This window comes from Chroicocephalus ridibundus, chromosome 7, assembly GCF_963924245.1.
Source record: "Chroicocephalus ridibundus chromosome 7, bChrRid1.1, whole genome shotgun sequence".
NCBI lineage: Eukaryota > Metazoa > Chordata > Aves > Charadriiformes > Laridae > Chroicocephalus > Chroicocephalus ridibundus.
Window position 1 is genome coordinate 5008262 of NC_086290.1, and position 21123 is coordinate 5029384.

The 21123-nt window shown below is 38.2% G+C and overlaps 1 protein-coding gene across 3 annotated transcripts in view; it reads right to left on the reverse strand.

Moving 5' to 3' along the window:
• Positions 1 to 21123, reverse strand: part of ARHGAP15 (Rho GTPase activating protein 15) — a 339525-nt gene that overhangs the window by 129959 nt on the left and 188443 nt on the right. For all 3 annotated transcript variants that reach the window (XM_063340777.1, XM_063340778.1, XM_063340776.1), the window contains 2 exons: positions 11523 to 11645; positions 1642 to 1740 (listed from right to left, as the gene is read on the reverse strand). In XM_063340777.1, coding sequence (XP_063196847.1) covers positions 1642 to 1740; positions 11523 to 11645 — 222 coding nt within the window. The remainder of the gene's footprint in view (positions 1 to 1641; positions 1741 to 11522; positions 11646 to 21123) is intronic.

The following is a 21123-nucleotide window of genomic DNA, read 5'->3' on the forward strand; positions in this document are numbered from 1 at the left end:
AGTAAATGCAAGCATCTTAATCCAAGAAAATAATAATAGAAAAAACTGTATATCAAATATAAACTCATAAATACAGTGATAAAATGAAAATTTTATCTCATGCCATATGATTAGCTTTTATTTACATACTGGAGTAACTAAAAGGGGTAGACTTCCCTAAGTCACAGCAAGTTTGAAGGCAACACAAGAACAATAATGCAATAACTCCGAAGGATGAACTCCTATGAAGAAACAGCGATATTTTCATTTTCTTCCGTGAATGTTTCTCTGATCATCACACAGACAATAAACATCTAGTTAGGTTTCTTGGATTTTTCTATTACGGTTCAGCAGCACAGACACCTCTGGCCTCACTTCTCCTGGAGAGACCACAGAACATCTACGAAATATCTAGTGCGTCTTTTGGAGAACCTGTGCTAAGTTCCTAACTGAACAGTCAATTAGACATGTTCTGCATGGCGTGGCATTTTTATAATCTAATCTCTGCCTTTCCTTTTCATGTTCTGAATTTCTCCTCACAATTCCTCCTCTATTAATAGTCACTTCACACATTTCTCCCCTTTCTTTGTCTCTTTTTTTATCCAGCCTCCAGCCTTCCTCCAAAAAACCAATGCTACTATCTCCCCCTACCGAACGATCTCCAGTTTGTTACTCTCTGACTTCCTGCCAACCATTCTGGGAATAATAATATCCCAGCGCTCCCTTTGCTATATAATTAAAGCACGAGTTTCCCAGAGTTTGAAACTCCAGGGTAGTTTTATTGCACCTTTCACTATAAAACCAGGTAACAGTGATGGAATTAAAATAGCTTTTTCCTTTGTGGTTAACGGTCTAAGTATCTTTTTATTTTTCATTGGTTCTCTTGTTCTGAGACTCCAGTATATGGCAGTGACAATGGGTTCACCCAGCCTTATTCTGAAAATAAATTTTCTATCTTTTGCAAGATATATGTTTCCCCAGATCCCTGGAACAAGTTGTAAACTTGTAACAGATGGTGATGAAGCCTCACATTTTTATACAATACGTTTTAAGATTCTGCATCTACCGCATGTACCTTCCAAAGAAAATGACCTTCAATGAGAGAAGATACACTCTGAAGAAAGGAAGGCAGGCAATCGAATTAAACACATCTTTTTTATACCATAAAAATCCTTCTTATTAAATGAATAAAAACTTTTAATGAGGATGAATACTCATTCCAATATTCTCACAATATTATGGCTTTTTAAAATAACTCTAAAAATTAGACACCTGCGAGTGTTAAAAAAAATATGATCACACTAGAATAACATTTATTTTGGTTGAATGCAGTTCTGGACTTAGAAAAAAGTATTGGCATTGCACTCACCAGAGACTTCAGAATGAAAGTTACTGACATTTTATTGATGTCTAGTGTTTGCTTGCCCAGAGAAAGACTAAACCAACATGTCAAACAAAATGTAAGGAATAATCAGCATGAATGGGTTCTATTAGTGTCTTATCATATAAAGAAAATGAAGATACAGAACGTGATATAGTTCAGTTCATAACTATATTATAAATTGAACTGCCTGCCTACCCTGGCAATTCGAGCAGAGTTACAAGGTTAAAGTTTTGATTACTAATAGAGAAAAAAATAGTGTTAAATATTAAGGTACTCACCTCTTCTTTCAACAGCTTTTATACAGAGTCTTACAAACTGGGGAACTGTAGATTTCTCATGCTCACAAACTAAGTGCAAATGGGAGCCAAAAATTTGATCTACATTTGGAAAAAAAAAAAGAGGAAAATACATTAAGGCATATTATTAGTAGCAGGATTTTTCTCTCTTCTGAACTTACATGTTAATTAAAAACTCAGCTATCGAAGATGGATGAAGTTGGAAACAAATCTTTTCTGAGTCCTAGCGGTTGTTAACTTTTGCCCCAGGACCAAACCTCTCAATACCTGCTGCCTGTAGCACTCAGATACTTCCCCCAGGCTCATGTTTCAGTCACCATTTAGACCTTGAAATTTCTAAGGCTTGGAGGTCTCTGGAGCTTGCTTGGACTTGCCGTAAGAAACTGAAGGCTATTCTAGAGATACAGCTCCATATCCCAAATCCTGCATGATATTAACTGACGGTCCAACCTTGAAACTCATATTGTCAGGTAGCCTGTCTCTTCCGTGCATACGGAATTTCATAGAGTACCGTAGGGATGCAAAGGCTTCTTTACTTTGCATCATTAGGACTTAGTACAATTGCATCTCATCTTTACAAGGTAGATTTTTTTTGTCACCAAATTACCTGTTAAAAAAATGGAATGCACTAGATGTCTTCTGATGAGGATTGCATGTTAGCCCAAGTTTAACTTGTGATTTGTGTGGCTTCTTCGATGAATAATCATTTAAGTAGATAATGCTACCTTTAAGATTTTATGATTTTGAAGCCTTGAGTAACTTTGAATGTTGATCTTGAAACATATTTGTATAAACAGATTAAACTCCTCACATTACTAATTAGCTTCCTCCACCTCATTTCCACTCTATATGTTTGAGAAATTACGAAAAGAACAATCAGTAATGGGGACATTGTCAGCTAGAATCAAAATGAATCAAACGGATGAGAGAAACTACTCAATAGGAGCCAGTTAAATGCTCAAACAATAGAAGCGTACTATCATCATTTACCCAAAGAGACAGTCTCCATATAGCATTCCAACATAGTACTACATTTTGGAAATTGGCATAGAGGCTTTGAAAATTTTTGTATAGAGAGCTGAAGGGTTCTAGCACAAGCCTGGGCTCTGCACAGCAAACCCAACAAGCACGCTCACATGCAGAACAGCAGGAGGTCCTGCCATCCTCTACAGCTCCCATCACACTGGATATTTCCTCCATAGTCAGTCCCACCATAGAATGGAATCATAGAATAGTTTGGGTTGGAAGGGACCTTTAAACAACACCTAGTCCAAACCCCCTGCCATGAAAAAGGACATCTTCAACTAGATCAGGTTGCTCAGAGCATAGTCCAACCTGAGTGTTTCCAGGGATGGGGCATCTACTACCTCGCTGGGCAACCTGGGCCAGTGTCTTACCTTCCACAGTGTAAAAAATGTCTTCCTTATATCTAGTCTAAATCTACCCTCTTTTAGTTTAAAGCCATTAACCTTTGTCTTATCACAATAGGCCCTACTAAAAAGCCTGTCCCCATTTTTCCTGTAGCCCCCTTTAAATACTGGAAGGCCACTATAAGGTCTTCCCAGAGCCATCACTTCTCCAGGCTGAAGAACCCCAACTCTTTCAGCCTGTCCTCATAGCAGAGGTGCTCCAGCCCTCTGATCATCTTCGTGGCTCCCTCTGGACTCGCTCTAACAGGTCCATGTCCTTCTTACTTTGGTGTCCCCAGAGCTGGAGGCAGCACTGGAGGTGGAGTGTCACAAGAGTGGAGCAAAGGGGCAGAATCACCTCCCTTCACCTGCTGGCCATGCTTCTTTCGATGCAGTCCAGTGATCTTCCACCGTAAGAAGTTTGAGTGCTTCTTCCTCCAAGCAGCGCACCTTTTTCTCACTAACAGGCAAACCCCATTTGTTTAGTTTCTACTTTGCAAGGAGCTTCATTTTCCTATGGTTAATTACTACCATTTCTTACTAAGCTTAAGTTTCAAGAGCAACTTGTTTGCCTTTTCTTTCCTAGTACCCCAATCAGGGGAACAATCAGGGAAACAAGGTGGGGTGCATGGGATAGTTTGGACTTCTTGATATTTATCAGGGAAGTTTATTCCAACACCTCCCAATGCACGTGATCTGCATTCTGGTGGAGTACATCAAAGGCTGAATTTAAGTTAGTCGGAGTTTCGGCTGCAGAAGGGATGGAGTTCTGGGTTCACAGAACTACACCGAAGAAGGTTGTGTGCATGTGTGGCGTTAAGCATTAGCGAACAGTCTGTTACATGTTTTGGGGTTATGTTTCTGACAAAGCACAGTCTGGTTACATTTTCTTCATAAAACATTTATAGCTGCCTTCAGTGGTAATTATATATACAGAGATTTATGATTAAAATGTACTAGCACTTCCTCTTTTGACATCTTAATTGTTTTTTAAATTTTAGCAAAGACCTGTCAAATTCTTTGCATAATACGGAGTGGTCTCCAATGTAAATTATGTTAAAAAGAAAGAAGTAAAAATGTATCTTATTTGGTGGACAAAGACACTTGTAAACAATTTCAGAAGCAAAACAGGCAAAGAACTGCAGTGCATTTAGATGGCAATACGTGAAGAACGGAAACAAAATTAACGCATGGCTGTCCAGCAACTTCTCTATTATAACCCCTTTATAACCAACGTCCAGGATTATTTTGCAGTTACTCTTTCAAACCCCAGTTTGAATGCAGAATACTTGGTGTTCCCGGGCCGGGGGCGAGGGGGGAGGATTTTAAAAAGACTGGAAACTGTTTTGCAGTTCTCACCTAGTCCATTACTTCTTTTCTGGGTGCAGATTCCGTATCTTCAGCAAAATGTTTAACCTCGTTTTATATGCTTTTCAGCAAATGGATATAGTCGCATTCTGTATCCTGCAGTTAAGCATTAAAACGCCTCTTCTTTAGAAAATAGGCATGCAGGATTTTTGTCTTAAATGGAAGGGGCAGCAAACCAGCATTAATAGTTGCTGGGCACCAAACGAGACTATAGTAAAACACCACCACACAACAGCTTTGGATTTTTTGTTTCCCCTTCTAGAAATCCACGAGCATTTATAAGTACATGATCTCATGAGTCATCCAAATACTCTGAATTCTGGGTACTCCTGAACCGCAAACTCCGTGACTCTCTCTAGTCAATTGATTTTTTGCTGGATCTGTTTCTGTACATAAACATGGGAATGGCAGTAGTTACACTGCCGTATTTACACTCTTAGAGGTCACAGGGATAGTCGAGGAAAACTCAGTTAAGCTTTGTTTGTGCAGGATTTTGAAAACAAGGAATTATAGGAATGGCAAAGTACTAACTTTTGTAAACTCGATTTATGTGTAACTAAGATTAAAATATTATTCTCTTATTCTTCTATAGGTGTGTATACATATTTTAAAACTAGTTTGAGGGGAAACTATCCAGAACTTTCTTTTTCTTTTTTTTTTTTCTTTTTCCACAAAATAAGAACTGCTCCCAAAGGGATAAAAGAAAAAAAGCCTTTGTTTGATTTATTTGTGATAAGGCCCTTCAAAACGTCATTCTTTATGACTTAAAAAAAAAAAAAAAAGATGTACACAACACTCCTAACCTCCTGTTATGACAGTTTATGTTTCCTATCCAGCTTATTTAACTCAAATGCCTGGGAAATAGACACAATTACCACCTTATGGAATGCTACTTAACTTTAAATGCTCCCCTCTGAATAGAAATCCACTTTATCTTCTCAGAGTCATTCCAGTTTCTCAGGAATTATTTCCTCTATAGGCTCCTGAAATGCTCTTGTTTCATCATTTAAAAATTTAAACTAACAATTGTTCAGAAATATCTTTTATTAGAACAAAGGCAATTCCCATACAGTGGATTCTGTTCACAAGAGCTTGTACAAAGGAGCTGCATACTATGCCCATATACAGCTTTAATCATTCACTCTTTCAGCTGTTATCAATTTAAAACCAATGAAACTCCCACACTGAGTCCATTTGAGCAGTCAATTTTAATATCTTGGGGCATCTGTAGTTATTCTGAATTGGCTGCAAAAGCAGAACTAACAAGTTAAGCTCTAACCATAAGTCTACATCAGGCTGGTAAACCATACATCAAACACAGACAGTTAGTCAATACTGTAGTATGAAAAACCAACAAGCATTTTTAAGAAGAGCAATATATTCATAATATGTTTGGTGGTATGGTTTACATTACACATCTCTGATAGCTGCGCACTAAACTTTCTGTTTAAGATGGTGGGGTGCGCGACAGCTTTGCACATGGATATAAAATGGGAGACCAGAAGAGGCGGGAATGGACATTCGCGAGTTGTATAATATAAAATGATGATTACAGCTGCAATGAATTGCTCGTTCTGGGGAGCTTCAAGTTGTCCCTGAGCCTGACAGAGTTCCTTTCTTTTTTTTTTTTTTTTTTTTTTTGAGTAGCTCTTGCAGGATGCAGCAAAGCCGCTAATTCTGAGCTGCAGAAATCTAGTCTATGGGAGACAATACTTCTGGAAAAGAAACAATTAAAACAAAATCACTAAAGCCACATCCTCACTGAGAATGTCATTGTTTAACTGGTTTTGGTGTACATGGATGAGATGTGGCCACACTTGGAAGGAACTCATACTTCAGTGTTTTTTATTAAAAAAACAGGGAAGGGCATGGCTGATATTCCAGTTTCTTGGGGAGAAGCTCAAATTCTGACACGAGAGGAGAAGGTACAATGGTGTAATGCCCAAGTTTTTAGAAACGTGAATTGTATCTACATAATTCAGTGCCTTCCAGGAGCAGAGTTAACTCTGCTACATCTGGATTTGAACTCCTGGACTACCAGAGCTTTGTATTAACATCTAAGTCATTTGTTTTCTTTGTATCTGTTTGAATGCTGGGAGGGAAATGGGGGAAAGGGAAGGAAAAGGCAAAATAAGAGGAAGGTACAGAGAGAGGGACAGTAGGCACCACAGCAGGGAATTTTTGGAAGGCGGAAGGGATGTGGGTGGAAAGGGCCATATTCTGAAAGGTGACTTCTTCTGGCTGCTCAATCTGTAGAGTCAGACATATTAAGTCAGACATTAAAATGATGCTGATCCCAGACTGGGCTCCAAATAACGCCACGACGCTTTTACGATAAGTGGGCCAGGTCCTCAGCTGACTGAAGTCAGCGAGGTTGTCAACGGAGCTCCCCTGATTTATGCTAGCTGGGAGTATTGCCAGTCCTTTTAACTTGGAGATTTACTATATATCGTTGATCTGTGGTGGTCATCAATTTAAAAAAAAAAAAAATTACATTTGTGAATAGTTATTATTAAGTGGCATATGAGCTACCAGATTTGTTTCACATTCTCAGAAAAAGGGAAAATAGAGAAGACTGCAGACACTGGTCTCTTAAGAAATGATGGTGTTTTCCTGGGGACAAGAGCTCGTCTTGCCCAGATGAACTGGACAAATCCACCCCAGAATTTAAAGAGAGTGGGTCTGCTGTCGTCCACAAAACAAGTCTCTCAAAATGAGATATTTTAAAATTATATGAATTATATTTCTGACCATCATTTCAAAGCAAAAGAACCTCTCTGCCCAGTTTTTGGCCATCCACAGGGTTTGGGAAACCTACTTCCAAGTGTCCACGTAGTGGTCAAAGAAAGACAGAAATACCCTTGTGACCCACTGTCCCTGCAAGTGAAAGGAAACTTTTCCGAACATTCCCTAAGTTATTATGGGCACCAGATCACTTGCTAAATTCCTGCATAACCCGGAATAATTACAGAACACACCCAAGGTAGGTCTTAATCTACTTTTTTTGGACTTCTCGTGAGCATTACGCTCATTATGTTGAACTGCTCCATGGTCCATTGAGACGTATGAGACAATAAAGATGTTTTCCCTTGTCTGGAAATCAAATGGTTGGTGATCTCTGTGCTGCTATCTGCACAACCACCAACATATGCTGAGCCCTGTTCTATAGGCTATCAAGCCAAATCACAGCTAGTTCCTTTCACTAGCAATTGAGTCGCTTTTATTTTCATCTCGCAACAGTTGTAACCAGTCCAATTTTTATGCTGTTTTGGTTTTTGCCTTAACTTACGAAATAAATTCAATGAAGTTACTTTGGTGCCTAGCTTTTGGGGAAAAAAAATAAAAATCCACCCTCAAAAAAAATAGATTAATTTCTTGCCAGCTGCATAGCTGCATTTTCCTCATTTCCCACAGTGTCATTTATGTTAAGTTGTTACTCATGTTTTTTTACCATTTACTGGAACTGTATTTTGTGATAGTCTATTACCAACACAACCATCATAGCCTTAAAATCACAGTTTCACAGAAGCTTTTTTTTTTTTTTTTTTTTTTTTTTTTGTGGGCTAGAAAGGCTCAGAAATCAGGAAGTTAGCAGGCCAATATCAAGTTGAAGGTTGGCAATTCATTTTGGGTAATATTAAATCATGACAAAGCTCAAACATAAAGATCAAAGTTCAATTATAGACTATAAAGTAGTTTTAAAAGAGAAGATTTATATATTATTTTTCTAGCATATTAGTGCAGATTCTGTAAATTCTGAGAATATTTCAGTCCCGAGGAACTGAGGACCCCTGCCCTAGCATATAAATTTGAGGGCAGTTATTTTTGAAATAACACTGTTAAAACAGCAGACATGGAACATGCCTCTTACTGACTATTTCTAGGTATGCGTGGATATATATGAACACATGTATGCACAGAGGCACAAGCACATTACACAAAAATACTGTATTACACATCATCTCGAAAATGATCCAAAATGCCTCTAGACCAAAGATATTTCGTGTCAGCATGAGTGAGATGGAATGAGAAGGACTAACGATCTTCATCAGGGCTCTCGGTGGGGCATGAAAAGCCCCAGTCCCCAGCCCATCGCAATGAATGCAGCCAATGTGCTCTTCCCATTCTGGCTTCTTTTACGCAGAAAACTAGAAAGCGAATGGGACAGCCATGGCAAAAATAAGTTTTAATCATGTAGAACGTTGGCGTGTCTTCATTTTCAGATGAACTTACAACTAACATTTACACGTTCGTCTGCTACGATCTCGTTTGATTATTATCTTCCTACTTCTTATTCTTCTCATTTGTTAACTACCTGCTTTATTTACTACATGGGCATTTCCTACATCCTACTTAAACCAAGTTTTGTTAAGAGTTAAATGACAATCACATAATTTCTAGATTTTCTGATAACAGTGTTGGCAGAACAAAGTACCCCAGGAGATCAAACTGCTATTTAATTTTGAAGCCCGTATTCCCAAATTTGGTTAATGTGGAGAAATGTGTCGAGTCTTCCGGCCAAGTGTGTACACATCAGTGACTAACAGAGCACAGGACTGTGTTTAAGTGAACTTACCACCTTAAAACGTATTTACTCATGACTATAATTTACGTGTTAAATTTATTGGAGTTTGGGTTCCAATGTGACATACAATGTAAAAAATCAATATAGATTTGAGAGCTTTATAGTGCCCCTGGCAAATATGAATAGCACTTGATGAAAAGTGAAGGTTTTCACAGCACCTACAGTGCCACTGCATTGGAGTAATTAACACCACACGCTTCACCGATATTTATATCAATTCTTCACTAGCACACAGAACAGCTCTTTGTCAGAAATTCGGTACCGAGATGTCCTGCAAGGCTTTAGACACACTTTTATTACGAGCCCCTATTTTAAGGGATTTACTATTCTGACAGAAGTATTTCCCTATGGGATAAAAGTTAGCATGCATGTTCTCAGAGCTGGAGGAATTTTTTCTTGTAAAAATTGGTTAACATTTTTTTCCCTTAAGAAACAAGCAAATAAATAGTTTTGAGAGGTTTCTGCAACCATTTAAGTCACCTTTAGAAAAATAAATAGATGCATCTTATAATACCAAATTTGGCAAGCTTTTCAGTTTTAATCTGGATGGTTGCATTTTGTGATTTAAAAATATTCTAATGTGAGCCTAAAAATTAACATTTAAAAGTGGTCTCTGTATAAGCAGTGCAACTGCATTTTCATAACATTTTAACAGATTAAGGGATAAACTCTGGTGAAGACAATGAAGGAACCTTATCAAATAAGCATTTCACATAGAATTACCGTAGATTGGAATTAAGCCGTGCTAACGAATCCTGCCTCATTTGCATGGCCAAAACCTAATCCTAATGAAACTTCATGGTAGATAACTAACATGTTTTCTTCATGGTAACATTAGTTTGGTAATAAAACCGTGCTGGGTACCAGTTCTGAATTACTGTGTCACAAATCACGCGTCTTCGCTATCCATGGAAGAGTATCCCAGGTAGAACCAAGCTACGCTTACGAATCAAGAGCTTAATGCAACTGTAGCCAAGACCAAACGCATCAGGCTTTCCTGGAGAGATATATTAGAGGATGGATTTGAGTTATGCTAATGAATCTGGATTTGTTAGCAGGGATCGCATCTGATCCCTAAGTAACACCGCAGGAGATTCATCAGCCACACTTTATTAAACTAAAAAAAACCAAACCACCCTTAAATCCAGAAATTAAAAGACTATAAATTACAGCTCTATTACTGTAATGACTGAAACAAACTAATATGATGCATTCAAATCCCACCCTCAACCCACAGCATACTTCAAAGAGGCCAAACCCTCCAATGTGTTGAAATCAGACAGTACGAATGCGTAAGGACAGATCCTGAAAGTTTGGGGTGCGAGTGTGCGCACCTCACACACGCATATTTACGTATAAATGACATTTTTCTAAAGTCTCTGTGGCAGTTAGAAGCAGAAGCCCACCACTAAGGCACGTAATGATTCCATATAATGAAGACTTCCTTACAGTAAGCAACGTTGCACCGAACACTTTGGCATGTATCTAAGCCATAAGAAATGAATTAATAAAATCTTCTCCTTCTCTCCACACAGGGGCCCAGCTGGTGTTTAACCCTTGTGGCTGCTGTAGCTTTTGCTGTCTGGGGTCAATCTCTTGGCTCAAGACAGACAAGTTTAATACACATTAGCAACACCCCTTGCCATTTTTGACACACCACTGGAAAACTCACACTCCAGAGATTGACAGGGGCTGCTGGCAAAGTGCCTCCTTCTAGTCAATTTGCATGTACACTTGTGGGTTTCACACATAATAATTTGGGAGTGCGTAAATTTTTAAAGCATTATTCCAGACAATATTTGAAAACGTGGCTTTGCTTGATTATTAGTGGTCAGAATGCTACTGCCTTCAAGTTAACTACCAGCTTCTTAGCAAAACTCTTGCTCCTTGGATAAACTAACACACACGTTTCATCGAAGAAATGTTTTTTTAAGGATATGTGAAAGTGATGGCTGACCAACTTAGCAGGAAATTGGAGGAGGAAGAAAATCACGGATTGAAAGCATTTATTACTCCCTGGCACGTATTTTAAATTGTTAAAAATGTATTTTGTTGGCGACCTTAAAAAATAACGGGAGAAGAGAGCGGAAAGTATCCCAGCCTACCCTAGAAAACAAATTAGTCAGCACAGCATCCGAAGTTCCTCTTTCGAATTCTAAAATATACAACTATATCAACGTTCTTTTCTTAAAAAGAAATGGAGTTGTGCAGCGTGTCGGTTTGCAATGTGTACGCTGCGTGCCTGTGTCGAGCCGGGGGGGGGCTTCTACCACATGCACACCGACGCAGAAAAACTGAAGTAGTCGGATATCACAGAGAGATATGTAACAGCACGTTGACTTTCTCTTTACAGTTCAACAGCGTAACTTTTATGAGGTACAGCAACAACAGCATATCTAAGAAATATTTGTCCAATGCACTTATTCATTTAACTGAGAATGGAAAATTCACCGGTGGATTTTTACTTTTTTCTCCAAAAAAGTATGTAAGACTGAACACACCTTTAATAAGTCCCTTGTCTTGCAATGTTTTCAAGGAGGGTCTTCGGGAGATGAACTTCTTTAATCTGCTTTTCACTCGGTTTCTGTCATTTGTGTCAGAGGCACTGTAGTTCAGTCTGAAAACTAAAGGAAATCAAAATAAATGATTCAGTGAAGTGATATTTTTAAACTAATAGTAGTTTGCTCAAATATCCTTAGAAAATAAGGGCCATAGCCACCCTAGTAAAATCATGCGGTAGGTCAGGATCGTAGCCGGTTGGACGGTGCAAAACATCTGATTAATACCCTTGTGAATAAACATGATGAGTTCACTCTGCTGGTTATTCACAGACTTGTATTATTTATTGCCCATAAGTATTTGGATGGCGACCAGTTTACTCATGAAATGTTCACGAATCCCACAAGTTTCACATGGATGATTTTTCAACTGAAACTCTGGACTCGAAGTGTGCTATGCACGATTAGCTCTATCCTACTTGTTATGAGAAAGGATGGATGGTTACACCACTAGTGAAGGACTGAATTCTCTTGCCAAGATGGATTAAGCGTTATATATATATTTAATGCAGTTATAGAAAACATGGCTATATGCCATGAAATGTGTGCAAGATGCATTAATTTATGGAAAGAAAAGTATTCCCGTCCTAATGATTATATCTTATTATATTTAGGCATTTACCAAAGTGAGAAACATTTTGAGCTCAATTTATTCCTGCTCTGTGTCAAAAAGACATAGAACCCAGCTGCAGAATATCCCCTGGAGGAAGTTTCAAAGGCATAAATTTAACTTTTTCTCTGCTGAGGTGCTCACAGGGCACCATCATAGCCGTCAAAATAGGCGGCATTAGCAGGAAGGAGAAACTCAGCATGCTCCAGAAGCAGCAGCGATGCCATGGGAAGACCTTCTCCAAAGGTTTCCCTGAACAAGCGGATTTTTAAAGTTTTCTAACAAATTACCCGAGTCTCTCCATCCCTGAATAACCCTTGTGGTGTGTGCCGGGCGCTCTCACCCTGCCCGTTCCCCCAAAATGCTGAGCAGGCCAATGGGGCAGCCAGAGCTCTACAGCCTTCCCTGGTGGGGACCTCCAGCTGAGAAAGGGGTGGCTCCTGCTTTCTGGGGAAAGAACAGCTTTCCGTCTTCTCTTGAAAATCATTCAATCAATCAATCCACCAAAACACAGTATTCTCCACAAGCTGAACTCACAGGAGCTGGTCCGTTGTCCCTTGACAGAATTTCTAAATAGCACCCTGGATAATTTAGCTGCGGTTACAGAGATGCTCCCTAATACCTGCATCCAGATTGACTCTCTCCTACAATGCAGTGATCTTCATATAGAGGACCCAAGGGAAAAGAGAGAGCAAAAATATAATTATGATCAATATTACCGGGCTATTTTGTAGCAAGAAGTTTTGCATAAGTTATAAACAGAACCAGAATGTTTAAAGGTGCGCAACTATAAAACAATGGCACGCTAAAATAGCTGGTTAAGCAACAGTAACAACCCTGGAATATTGTGGTTTACATTACAAATCTGATTTTAACAGCCAAACTTATAAAATGGTTTACGCTTTGCTGTTGTCAAGGGAGAAAAACTTGCCAAATTGTTCATTTTAAGTAAATAGAACATAGCCAATTAAGGAAAGCAATATTTAAACACATGCCTACGATGATCAGAGCATAGTTTGCTTCTGATTTCACTACTGATTTTAACAGAAGAGTGCTCCATTTTCCCACAGCACTAAAATGACCCCACACATACTTCCACAAACTAGTAATCACACAGGACAAATAAAAGGACACTTTACTGGAAAATACACAGCTTAGTACAATAATCCATCACTTATGAAAAATAGAATTCACATTTTTTTAATGGTAGCATTCTTGGAGTGATGTATCATAGAATATAAAGATTAGCATTCAATTGATGGTTGGTGCTTTTTTAACATTATAGTGGAGGACTTTTTGTTCGGAATTGAGCAATCCTTGGCAGGGACAAGCTAAAATTCCAAGTCACTTGGCTGTGCTATAAAAAGAACAACAAATGGATGTTTCTAATTCTGCATCTTAATGGTACTTTGAAACAGTGAAGTGAATTGTATTTAGTTTGGGGACTCTCTTGTTGCTTAGGGTCATTCTGTCCATGGCGATTCATGTTTAGGTTTGCTTTTTCCTGACTTACAGTGAAGCTTCCCCCGTGCAAATGATGCAGGAGTGAAAACATCTCTTAAGTCACTTAAGATGCAACATTTCCCATTCTGCAGGACTCCGAAGCCCTTTATGCCCGCTTGAACTACACGCTTAGCTCTGAGTATACACCAGATTTGCAAAGATATTCTACCTGAAGTGAATGTGGTGACACCATGAATGGTAGCACAGGGGACCTGTGACTTGACAGCAGGGTAAAGATCCCTCTGCTTAGAAAGGTGCATTAACCCAACTGGAAGTTTTGTACCTGCAACAGCAATTATGGTGTTAAAACTACATCTAGAGGTAGGAATAATTATTGTCATGGATACTTTTGTATGTTCATGTTGAACTGTACGGCACAGAGTTAAAAACAGCAGCAAAGCTAATTTTGATGAATTTCTTATTTTATTCTATTAAATGTGTGTGAGTCACCAGAGGGAAACTCCAAGCCTCACAGAAATTCAAGGGTTTAGATAGCATGTTCCAAAACCCAGCTTAGCCAGAAATATTCTTGTTGGGATCTCATTTAGAAATATTCATTCTTTTGCCAAACCATTCTTCTCGCGATATCCCCACATTAAAATGACTTTGCTATTATATTTGGAAATACAAAGAGGACCAAATGTTATGTCCAAGTGAAAAAAAAAAAATTAGTTATAAAACTCAAAAACCACAATAAATATTTTTTGGACTACCTTCCTTTTTAAATTTAAGGTTCTGGATTTGGCCAGAAGAATCCTTCACGGAAGAGAGCCAGCAAACTTCAAACAACTTTAAAAAAGCGGAAAGCAGTTCCATACAGAAGTAAAACAGGATACTTAAGGATCTAAGTATAAAACAGGAAATAAAATCTATTGCTTGTTCTACTGTATGGCCCCTGGCATTAACTGCATAGGTGTGACATTTGATTCATTGTACTGAATATAAACGCCTATCCTCAATTTCTGAAGCTAATCACACTGCCATATCCACACAAATGCTTCAAGACCAACACAGAAGAGAAGGATAACTTCCCTCCCTTTGCACAGACTCTTCAATTAAGTATTTCTTGTGTCGCGCAAAGAGCTCCTGAGACAGAAAAAGGAAACAGGTACTTGCTCTTGCTGGGCCTTTTAGAACACCTGTAGAGGGGAACCCAACAGAGTCCAGTATTATGTTAAATTTCTTCTGTTAGTGCAACTGGGTGCAAGGACACTTCAACCCAGCAGCAAAAACATAGCCTGAATACTGGCTGACTTTCCCGTTTGGCTGGCAATAACGTTGGACCCTCAGATCTAGAAAAACATTTCTGATGACTGAGGTCACTTTATTCGGCCTCTATTTATTCCACAGGTGGGAAAGGTGTGAATGGAAAAACGGGGAAAATGGAAAGAATGAAAAGACCTTTTCCTCAGACAATTTGTTCTAGAATTAAGCTATATTAAATCACAACAGCTCGTCACATTAGGGAAGTGTAATACAGATTGGGCACAAAAAGAAAATAGCATAAACACATCATTGGGCATAAAAGAAAGAACACAGCATTGGCCCCTAATGTTGATAGCACTGTATTAACATCGTGCTGAATAAGGAAGGACACCTATAGAATAAACTCTCTGCAAAAAAATTGCACCAAGAAAAAACTCACCTGTCTTTTTCTGGGCCTACACAAATCCTCTGAATACTTATTCAATGTCACAACTCTAGCCTTAATATTCCTAATAACATATAAAATCTAGGAGTATCATGCAAAAACGCAAAATAAAATCTGTCCAAGAGCTTTTACACAAGATAGGTGGAAGGAAAGAATGAATTCATTACCCCCAAATCACACAGTTCTGCAGAAATAGTGCCTTCAGAGTCAAGGGAAGTTTTGAGATGTACAGATGAAGAATTGCTTACTATAATTTAATGCACTAAACTGTATATATAGTGCAATGAGAGTAAACATACTGTAATTTAAGCAGAATTAAGCAGTGGCTAACATATTTCCAAGGTGAAGGTACAAAAGCCTTTCTCCAGGGTTTTGGCATGGCCACAACTAAAAGGACCAGGCAAGGCTCTACCCTTTCCAGGGCAAGGATCAAAATTTTTCTGTGATTACTTTCTGTGAATTCCATCAGGTACCTAGACAATATATTTCTAGGAGACTGTTTTTCGTGGGTGTGATGTTCTGGGCAGCGCCTGAATGATTCAGAAAGTGAAATGTTTTAATATGTTCTAAACAACTCCATATTTTAATGGCAAGATTTTGTAACTCCATATAACGTGATCTCACATTCCTTCCAATGACTTTTATTTCACTCTTAATTTACAAAACATTTATACATAATCCCAAGGGTTTACCTATGATTAATTCCTGCCAGGTTCAGTATATCTGAACACTTCTAATGTGTTGAAAGCATTGGTTTTTGAAGAACTATCCATTAATGACTTTCTGAACTGTGACAATGGATATTGACAGTGCTTGTCAGACTAAAGCACTATTGATTCTCTCACATCATGTGTATAGCAAAACCAATTTCTTCCAAGTACCTCTTCCTAACTGAAATACATTATTATGGGGCCTATCTGTTTATTATAACACCCAAAATTATCGTATGTAATTCATCTGGATGGGAAGGGCTCATACAGAATGAAGAGCAGCAATGGGAGTGAACAAGGCACCAAGAGATTCAAATAGCTTTACTTCGGTACCTTCTCTTCCATTAGCCTTGTTCTGCAGGAAAAAAACAAACACAACTAGTCTGGACTATGCAATGTTTTTTTTTTAATAGTCTTGAGGACTTCAAAATTTTGGGAAGTTCTTAGAAATGGAGATGACTTGTAGTATAATGGTAACACCCATAAACTGAGATTTAATAATTCTTTTCCCAAGCAATACTGAAAGTGACGAGCTTGACTATTCAAAATACAGAATACGCTGATCAAAATCCTAGCTGCAACTTTTAAAAATACACGTGAACAGATCCACGGACTGAACTGTGATCTCTGATGTCTTAAACAAATAATTTTCTTAAGTGCTTTACAGATTCATATCCAGAGTCCTCAGCAGCATCTTGCAGGACTGAATCAAAGCAGACATGGTAAAAGGGGAGGTAGAAGTAGGTCTCTATGACTTTGGGTAATGAACGTGCCGGTCTAACAGCAGAACTCTCACATATGTGTGAAAATATTAATTTAAAGGAATTAATTAGTTAATTAATTAATTTCAAGTGATGGGAATGCTTAATTGCCGAGTGTCTCATCCTCTTGAAGAAATATATCTTAACATGCAGAGGCATATGACTGCCTACATTCCAAGAGACACTCTAATTTAAGAATATATAATGACTCATGACTTTAAGTTTTATTGGATTTCATTGGAACTCGGGATTCAACATTTTATTAGATTTTTTGGTCTGTAACGGATGTGAAACCACTATTAGTCCTTAAAGGAACAAGTAACATGCATTACCGCCTGGATAAATGGTCAGTTCTTCAACCAGCATCAAAGTTCTGAGAGTGACAAAACCAAGTTCCTGCCCCCTTCCTTTTCTTTGCGATGCTCTGAGGTGGAGTCATTAAAGTCTGCTCACTAAGGAAAATGAGTTCACTTCGCCTGCTTTATTGAGCTAAGGACTTTTGATGGTCATCCTCTTTTATCCCTTAGTGAAATTCAGGTCTTATGAGTTATCCCCACGCTACAATTACTATATCCTTTTTGTAAAAGAGTAAAATGAGAGGCAGATACCTGGTTTCCTTAAAGGCACTAGACAAATGATTGGTGGGGAAAATGAAGGAATCAGGCATTACCTCTAATCCCTATGTTTATGATAAACTTTAAAATTACCGATTTTATAACTACAGAGCATAGACCCAAGAGCTGCAGCATCAGGTGACAGAATGGGTATCACCGGCCAGGAGGTGGTAGGAAGATTTTCTTCACGTGGGCACCAAAGGACCTGAAGACATTCAGGTTTATGGTCTTAAAACAGATATTTGCCACAGCAAGTATCTCTGCATTTACAAATGCTTATGGAGCAAGCTCAGAAATAAACAATGGGAAACATAAAACACGCGCAAATAACTTTTCTGTAATATGACAGCGTAACAACTTAAGTGCTCAGTAGTGTCATTACACTTTGTGAAATTTGTGTGCATTAGCAGTAAAGATTCAACAAAATGACTATATAATTCATATTTTGCATCGTGTTCTTATGCATATAAACTTTTTAAAAATATTGTCCCCCACTTATAATAAATGGAAATAAATGAATAGCGTGTTAAATATCACTGCGTGCTTACGTGGTGAAACAAACCGGCTCTCTCCACACAGCTTTTCTTAGTGGTATTTGTACCATAACTATTTAGAAAAGTAAAGCAATATTTCTGAGTATGTATTGGATTTATAAAGGGAGATCATACCAAACTAACCTGATATCTTTCTTTAATAAAATAAATGGGATTATTTTTTTTTTTTTTAGAAAAGGAAGGTGCAATAGACCAAATCTATCTGGACTTCAGTTGTGCATTTGATATGATGACAAACGGAAAATTATTAGTTAAACTAGAGAAGACGTAGAGAATCAAAACAACAACTGTGAAGTGACTAAATAAGGTATTAAAATGAGCTTTGTTGAAAGGAGAACTACTGTATTGAAGGAAAGTTACCAGTGCAAGTCCTTAAATATTCTTGGAACCGATCTTTGCTCTTTCATTAATGACTTCAACAGAAAAAGTAGGAGCATTCACAAAATACTTGTTGGTGACTCAAGGCTGGGAAGCATCATCAGTTCAGACAAGAATCGGGATATCAGACAAAATCTTAGTGGCTTTAAGACTAGCAGATGGAGAAACCAGGGTAGACCTAATACTACCCAATGCATGGTCAGAGAAGGATTAATACAAAACATTTCTCTCGCATGAGTGTGCAACCTGGGATGCCCATGTGCAAGAAGGGACTCCATGCTAGAGAACGTGCAGGCAGTGGCCCTGAGAAATACCAGGAGAACGGGTTGCGGAGCTTTCGAAAGCAGACGGGGAGCTTGGCACATTTGGCCAGCTAGAAAATGGCTGAGAAAGGCTGTGATTGTTCTCTACGACTTTGCCGGTGGGGGTGGGAAAAGGAGCAGGAGACGAGAAGAGGACAGCAGGGAGGGAGAAGAGCTGTTTAAACTGAAGAACAATGTTGGCACAAGAATAAATGAGTATAAACTGGCCATAATATGAAGTTCTAAAACACCCTTTCAAAGAAGTCGTGGTGGCAAATAAAACTAAAAGAATTTAAGATGAAGCTTAATGAATTTATGAAAGGGGACAGAGAACACGGTACCTTGTGACAGGAGGGACTGGACTAGATCACCCAGGACATGCCAACTCTTTCTTTCCACAATTTTTTTGGTATTGTCACAATATTAGAAATACACACTTAACTTGAATATGAAAACCACAATGCCAGAAATCAATGGGTTCATTTTATTCATACAGCATGACCAGTTTATGTTCATCTAATGTAAAACATGTGGGACTTGGATGAAATCTGCTGCAGTACACAAAGTCAGACTACTCAGGCTCTCGGAAGAGAGAGTAGAGTGTGCTTGGGAAAGGGAAACCGGTCTCTCCGAGTCCGCGTCAGGGATTAGGACTCTTGACACAGTCTCTTTGCAAAAAGCTGCAGTCTTTTTGTCCCCCGTGCACCGGGGAGGGCAGTTTTGTATGAGCACAGATCATTGAGGACTCATCTGATCTCGAGCCTCCTTCGGCAGCTGATTTCTATAAATCTGCAGGTAAAGAGTGACCAGGTGAATATGGGCAAAAGTCAGAAGCGTGATGGTAATGCTTTTTGCATTTGGGGTACTTCTCCCCTTTAGAGACGGTCAGTAAAATTCCCAGGAAAATACTCAATAACTTGGGTGGTCTAACACATGGGAGCTGAAGAGTGGCCCTGCCCTTCACTACCTGGGTGACTCAGTGCTCTCCTCTTCCAGTGTTTGCAGCCATACAGTCTCATCCCACTCATACAAAATATGACAGTTATAAGGGAAAAAATGGCAATATTCGAATTAATGACTTTTGAAGTTGACATATATAACAGAAAAATATTATTTAAGCAGACTTCCCAAAAGAAAACAAATACGCAATTAAGTTTGCGGAAGACAGAGCAAGGAACTGAAGACTATTTGCAGATCAAGTTGAACAAGTGATTTACAACAAGTAATGCATTCAGGGTTTTTTAGAATATGGAATTCTGTTTGTTTTCTCCTGTTGTTGAATAAATGTCAATAACTTTCAAGTCTTTATACTTACCTCCTGACCGAGTTAGTCTAAAAAAAAACCCCTTTTCAACATTTTGCAAATAATATGAATAGTCATCACTTACACTAAATTGCTCAGACAAAAGGACAAGAAAATTATATGGTTCCTCTTTCTACCAGGAGCACCAGATAAACTGTTTTATGCCAAAAGAAAACCCTTCCAAGTGGCTGGGTACTGCTGGCCATGGGTGCGCTTTTAACTTCAAAACCTACATATAATTCTGCCTTATGCTTTGGAAAACGAACTAATTATCTGTCGACAACAAGGGAGACTTGGCGTTGCTGTATTTATATCACCCTTGTTAAGAGTCACACAAATGATTCATGTATTTAAATTTAGACATGTGCTTGGATACCTTGTTGAATCTTTTATCCAGATCCGATCTTATGGGACCTTTCCAGAAAGAATATCATACCAAAGAATTTTCTTTTTATTGAGAATCTTATCGATTATATTTTGCACTCCTAAATCTAAAAAGTAAATTATTTTAAATTTTAATTATATTTCCATTGCACACAGCCTCCAATTATATTCATAACTTTATGTTTTTTGACCCATGATGAACTTCTAATGGTTCTCATACAATAAAGGGTAGAATTAATTCTTAGTGCATAGGTTATGAAAACCAACATGTTAAAATTGTTTATTTCCAATGAGAAATGGTAGTGACACTCATCTGTATATTTGTTGTTTCAAACCACTAGAGTTCCACTATATTTTTCTCTTTTAATACAGTAAGTTTAATACTTTCCAGTGAATGTAGATGTGATATTTTATGAAGCAGAAAGGCGCACCCATTACCTTTAAAGTAATCAAAAAATATCTAGCCAAAGATCTGAAATCCATTTGCTGTACTCTTTTTATATGTCAACTCTACTTTATCAAATTATCCCTACCTCAATTAAACCATTAGAGTAAGTATAACTGAACGAACGGTCACCGATGAGCTCATTTTTATTAAGAATAAGTCAATGGATTTAAGAATACTTTGTATTTCTTACCTGAAGTGAAAGTTTTGGTAAGAATCTCCAACATCTATATGCACATAAATATAAACCTTAGACAAAGTGACCTTTAGTGCCGTCAATTTCATTTTGTATTTCTATATAAATCATTTCTATTTGTTAAAAGACAATT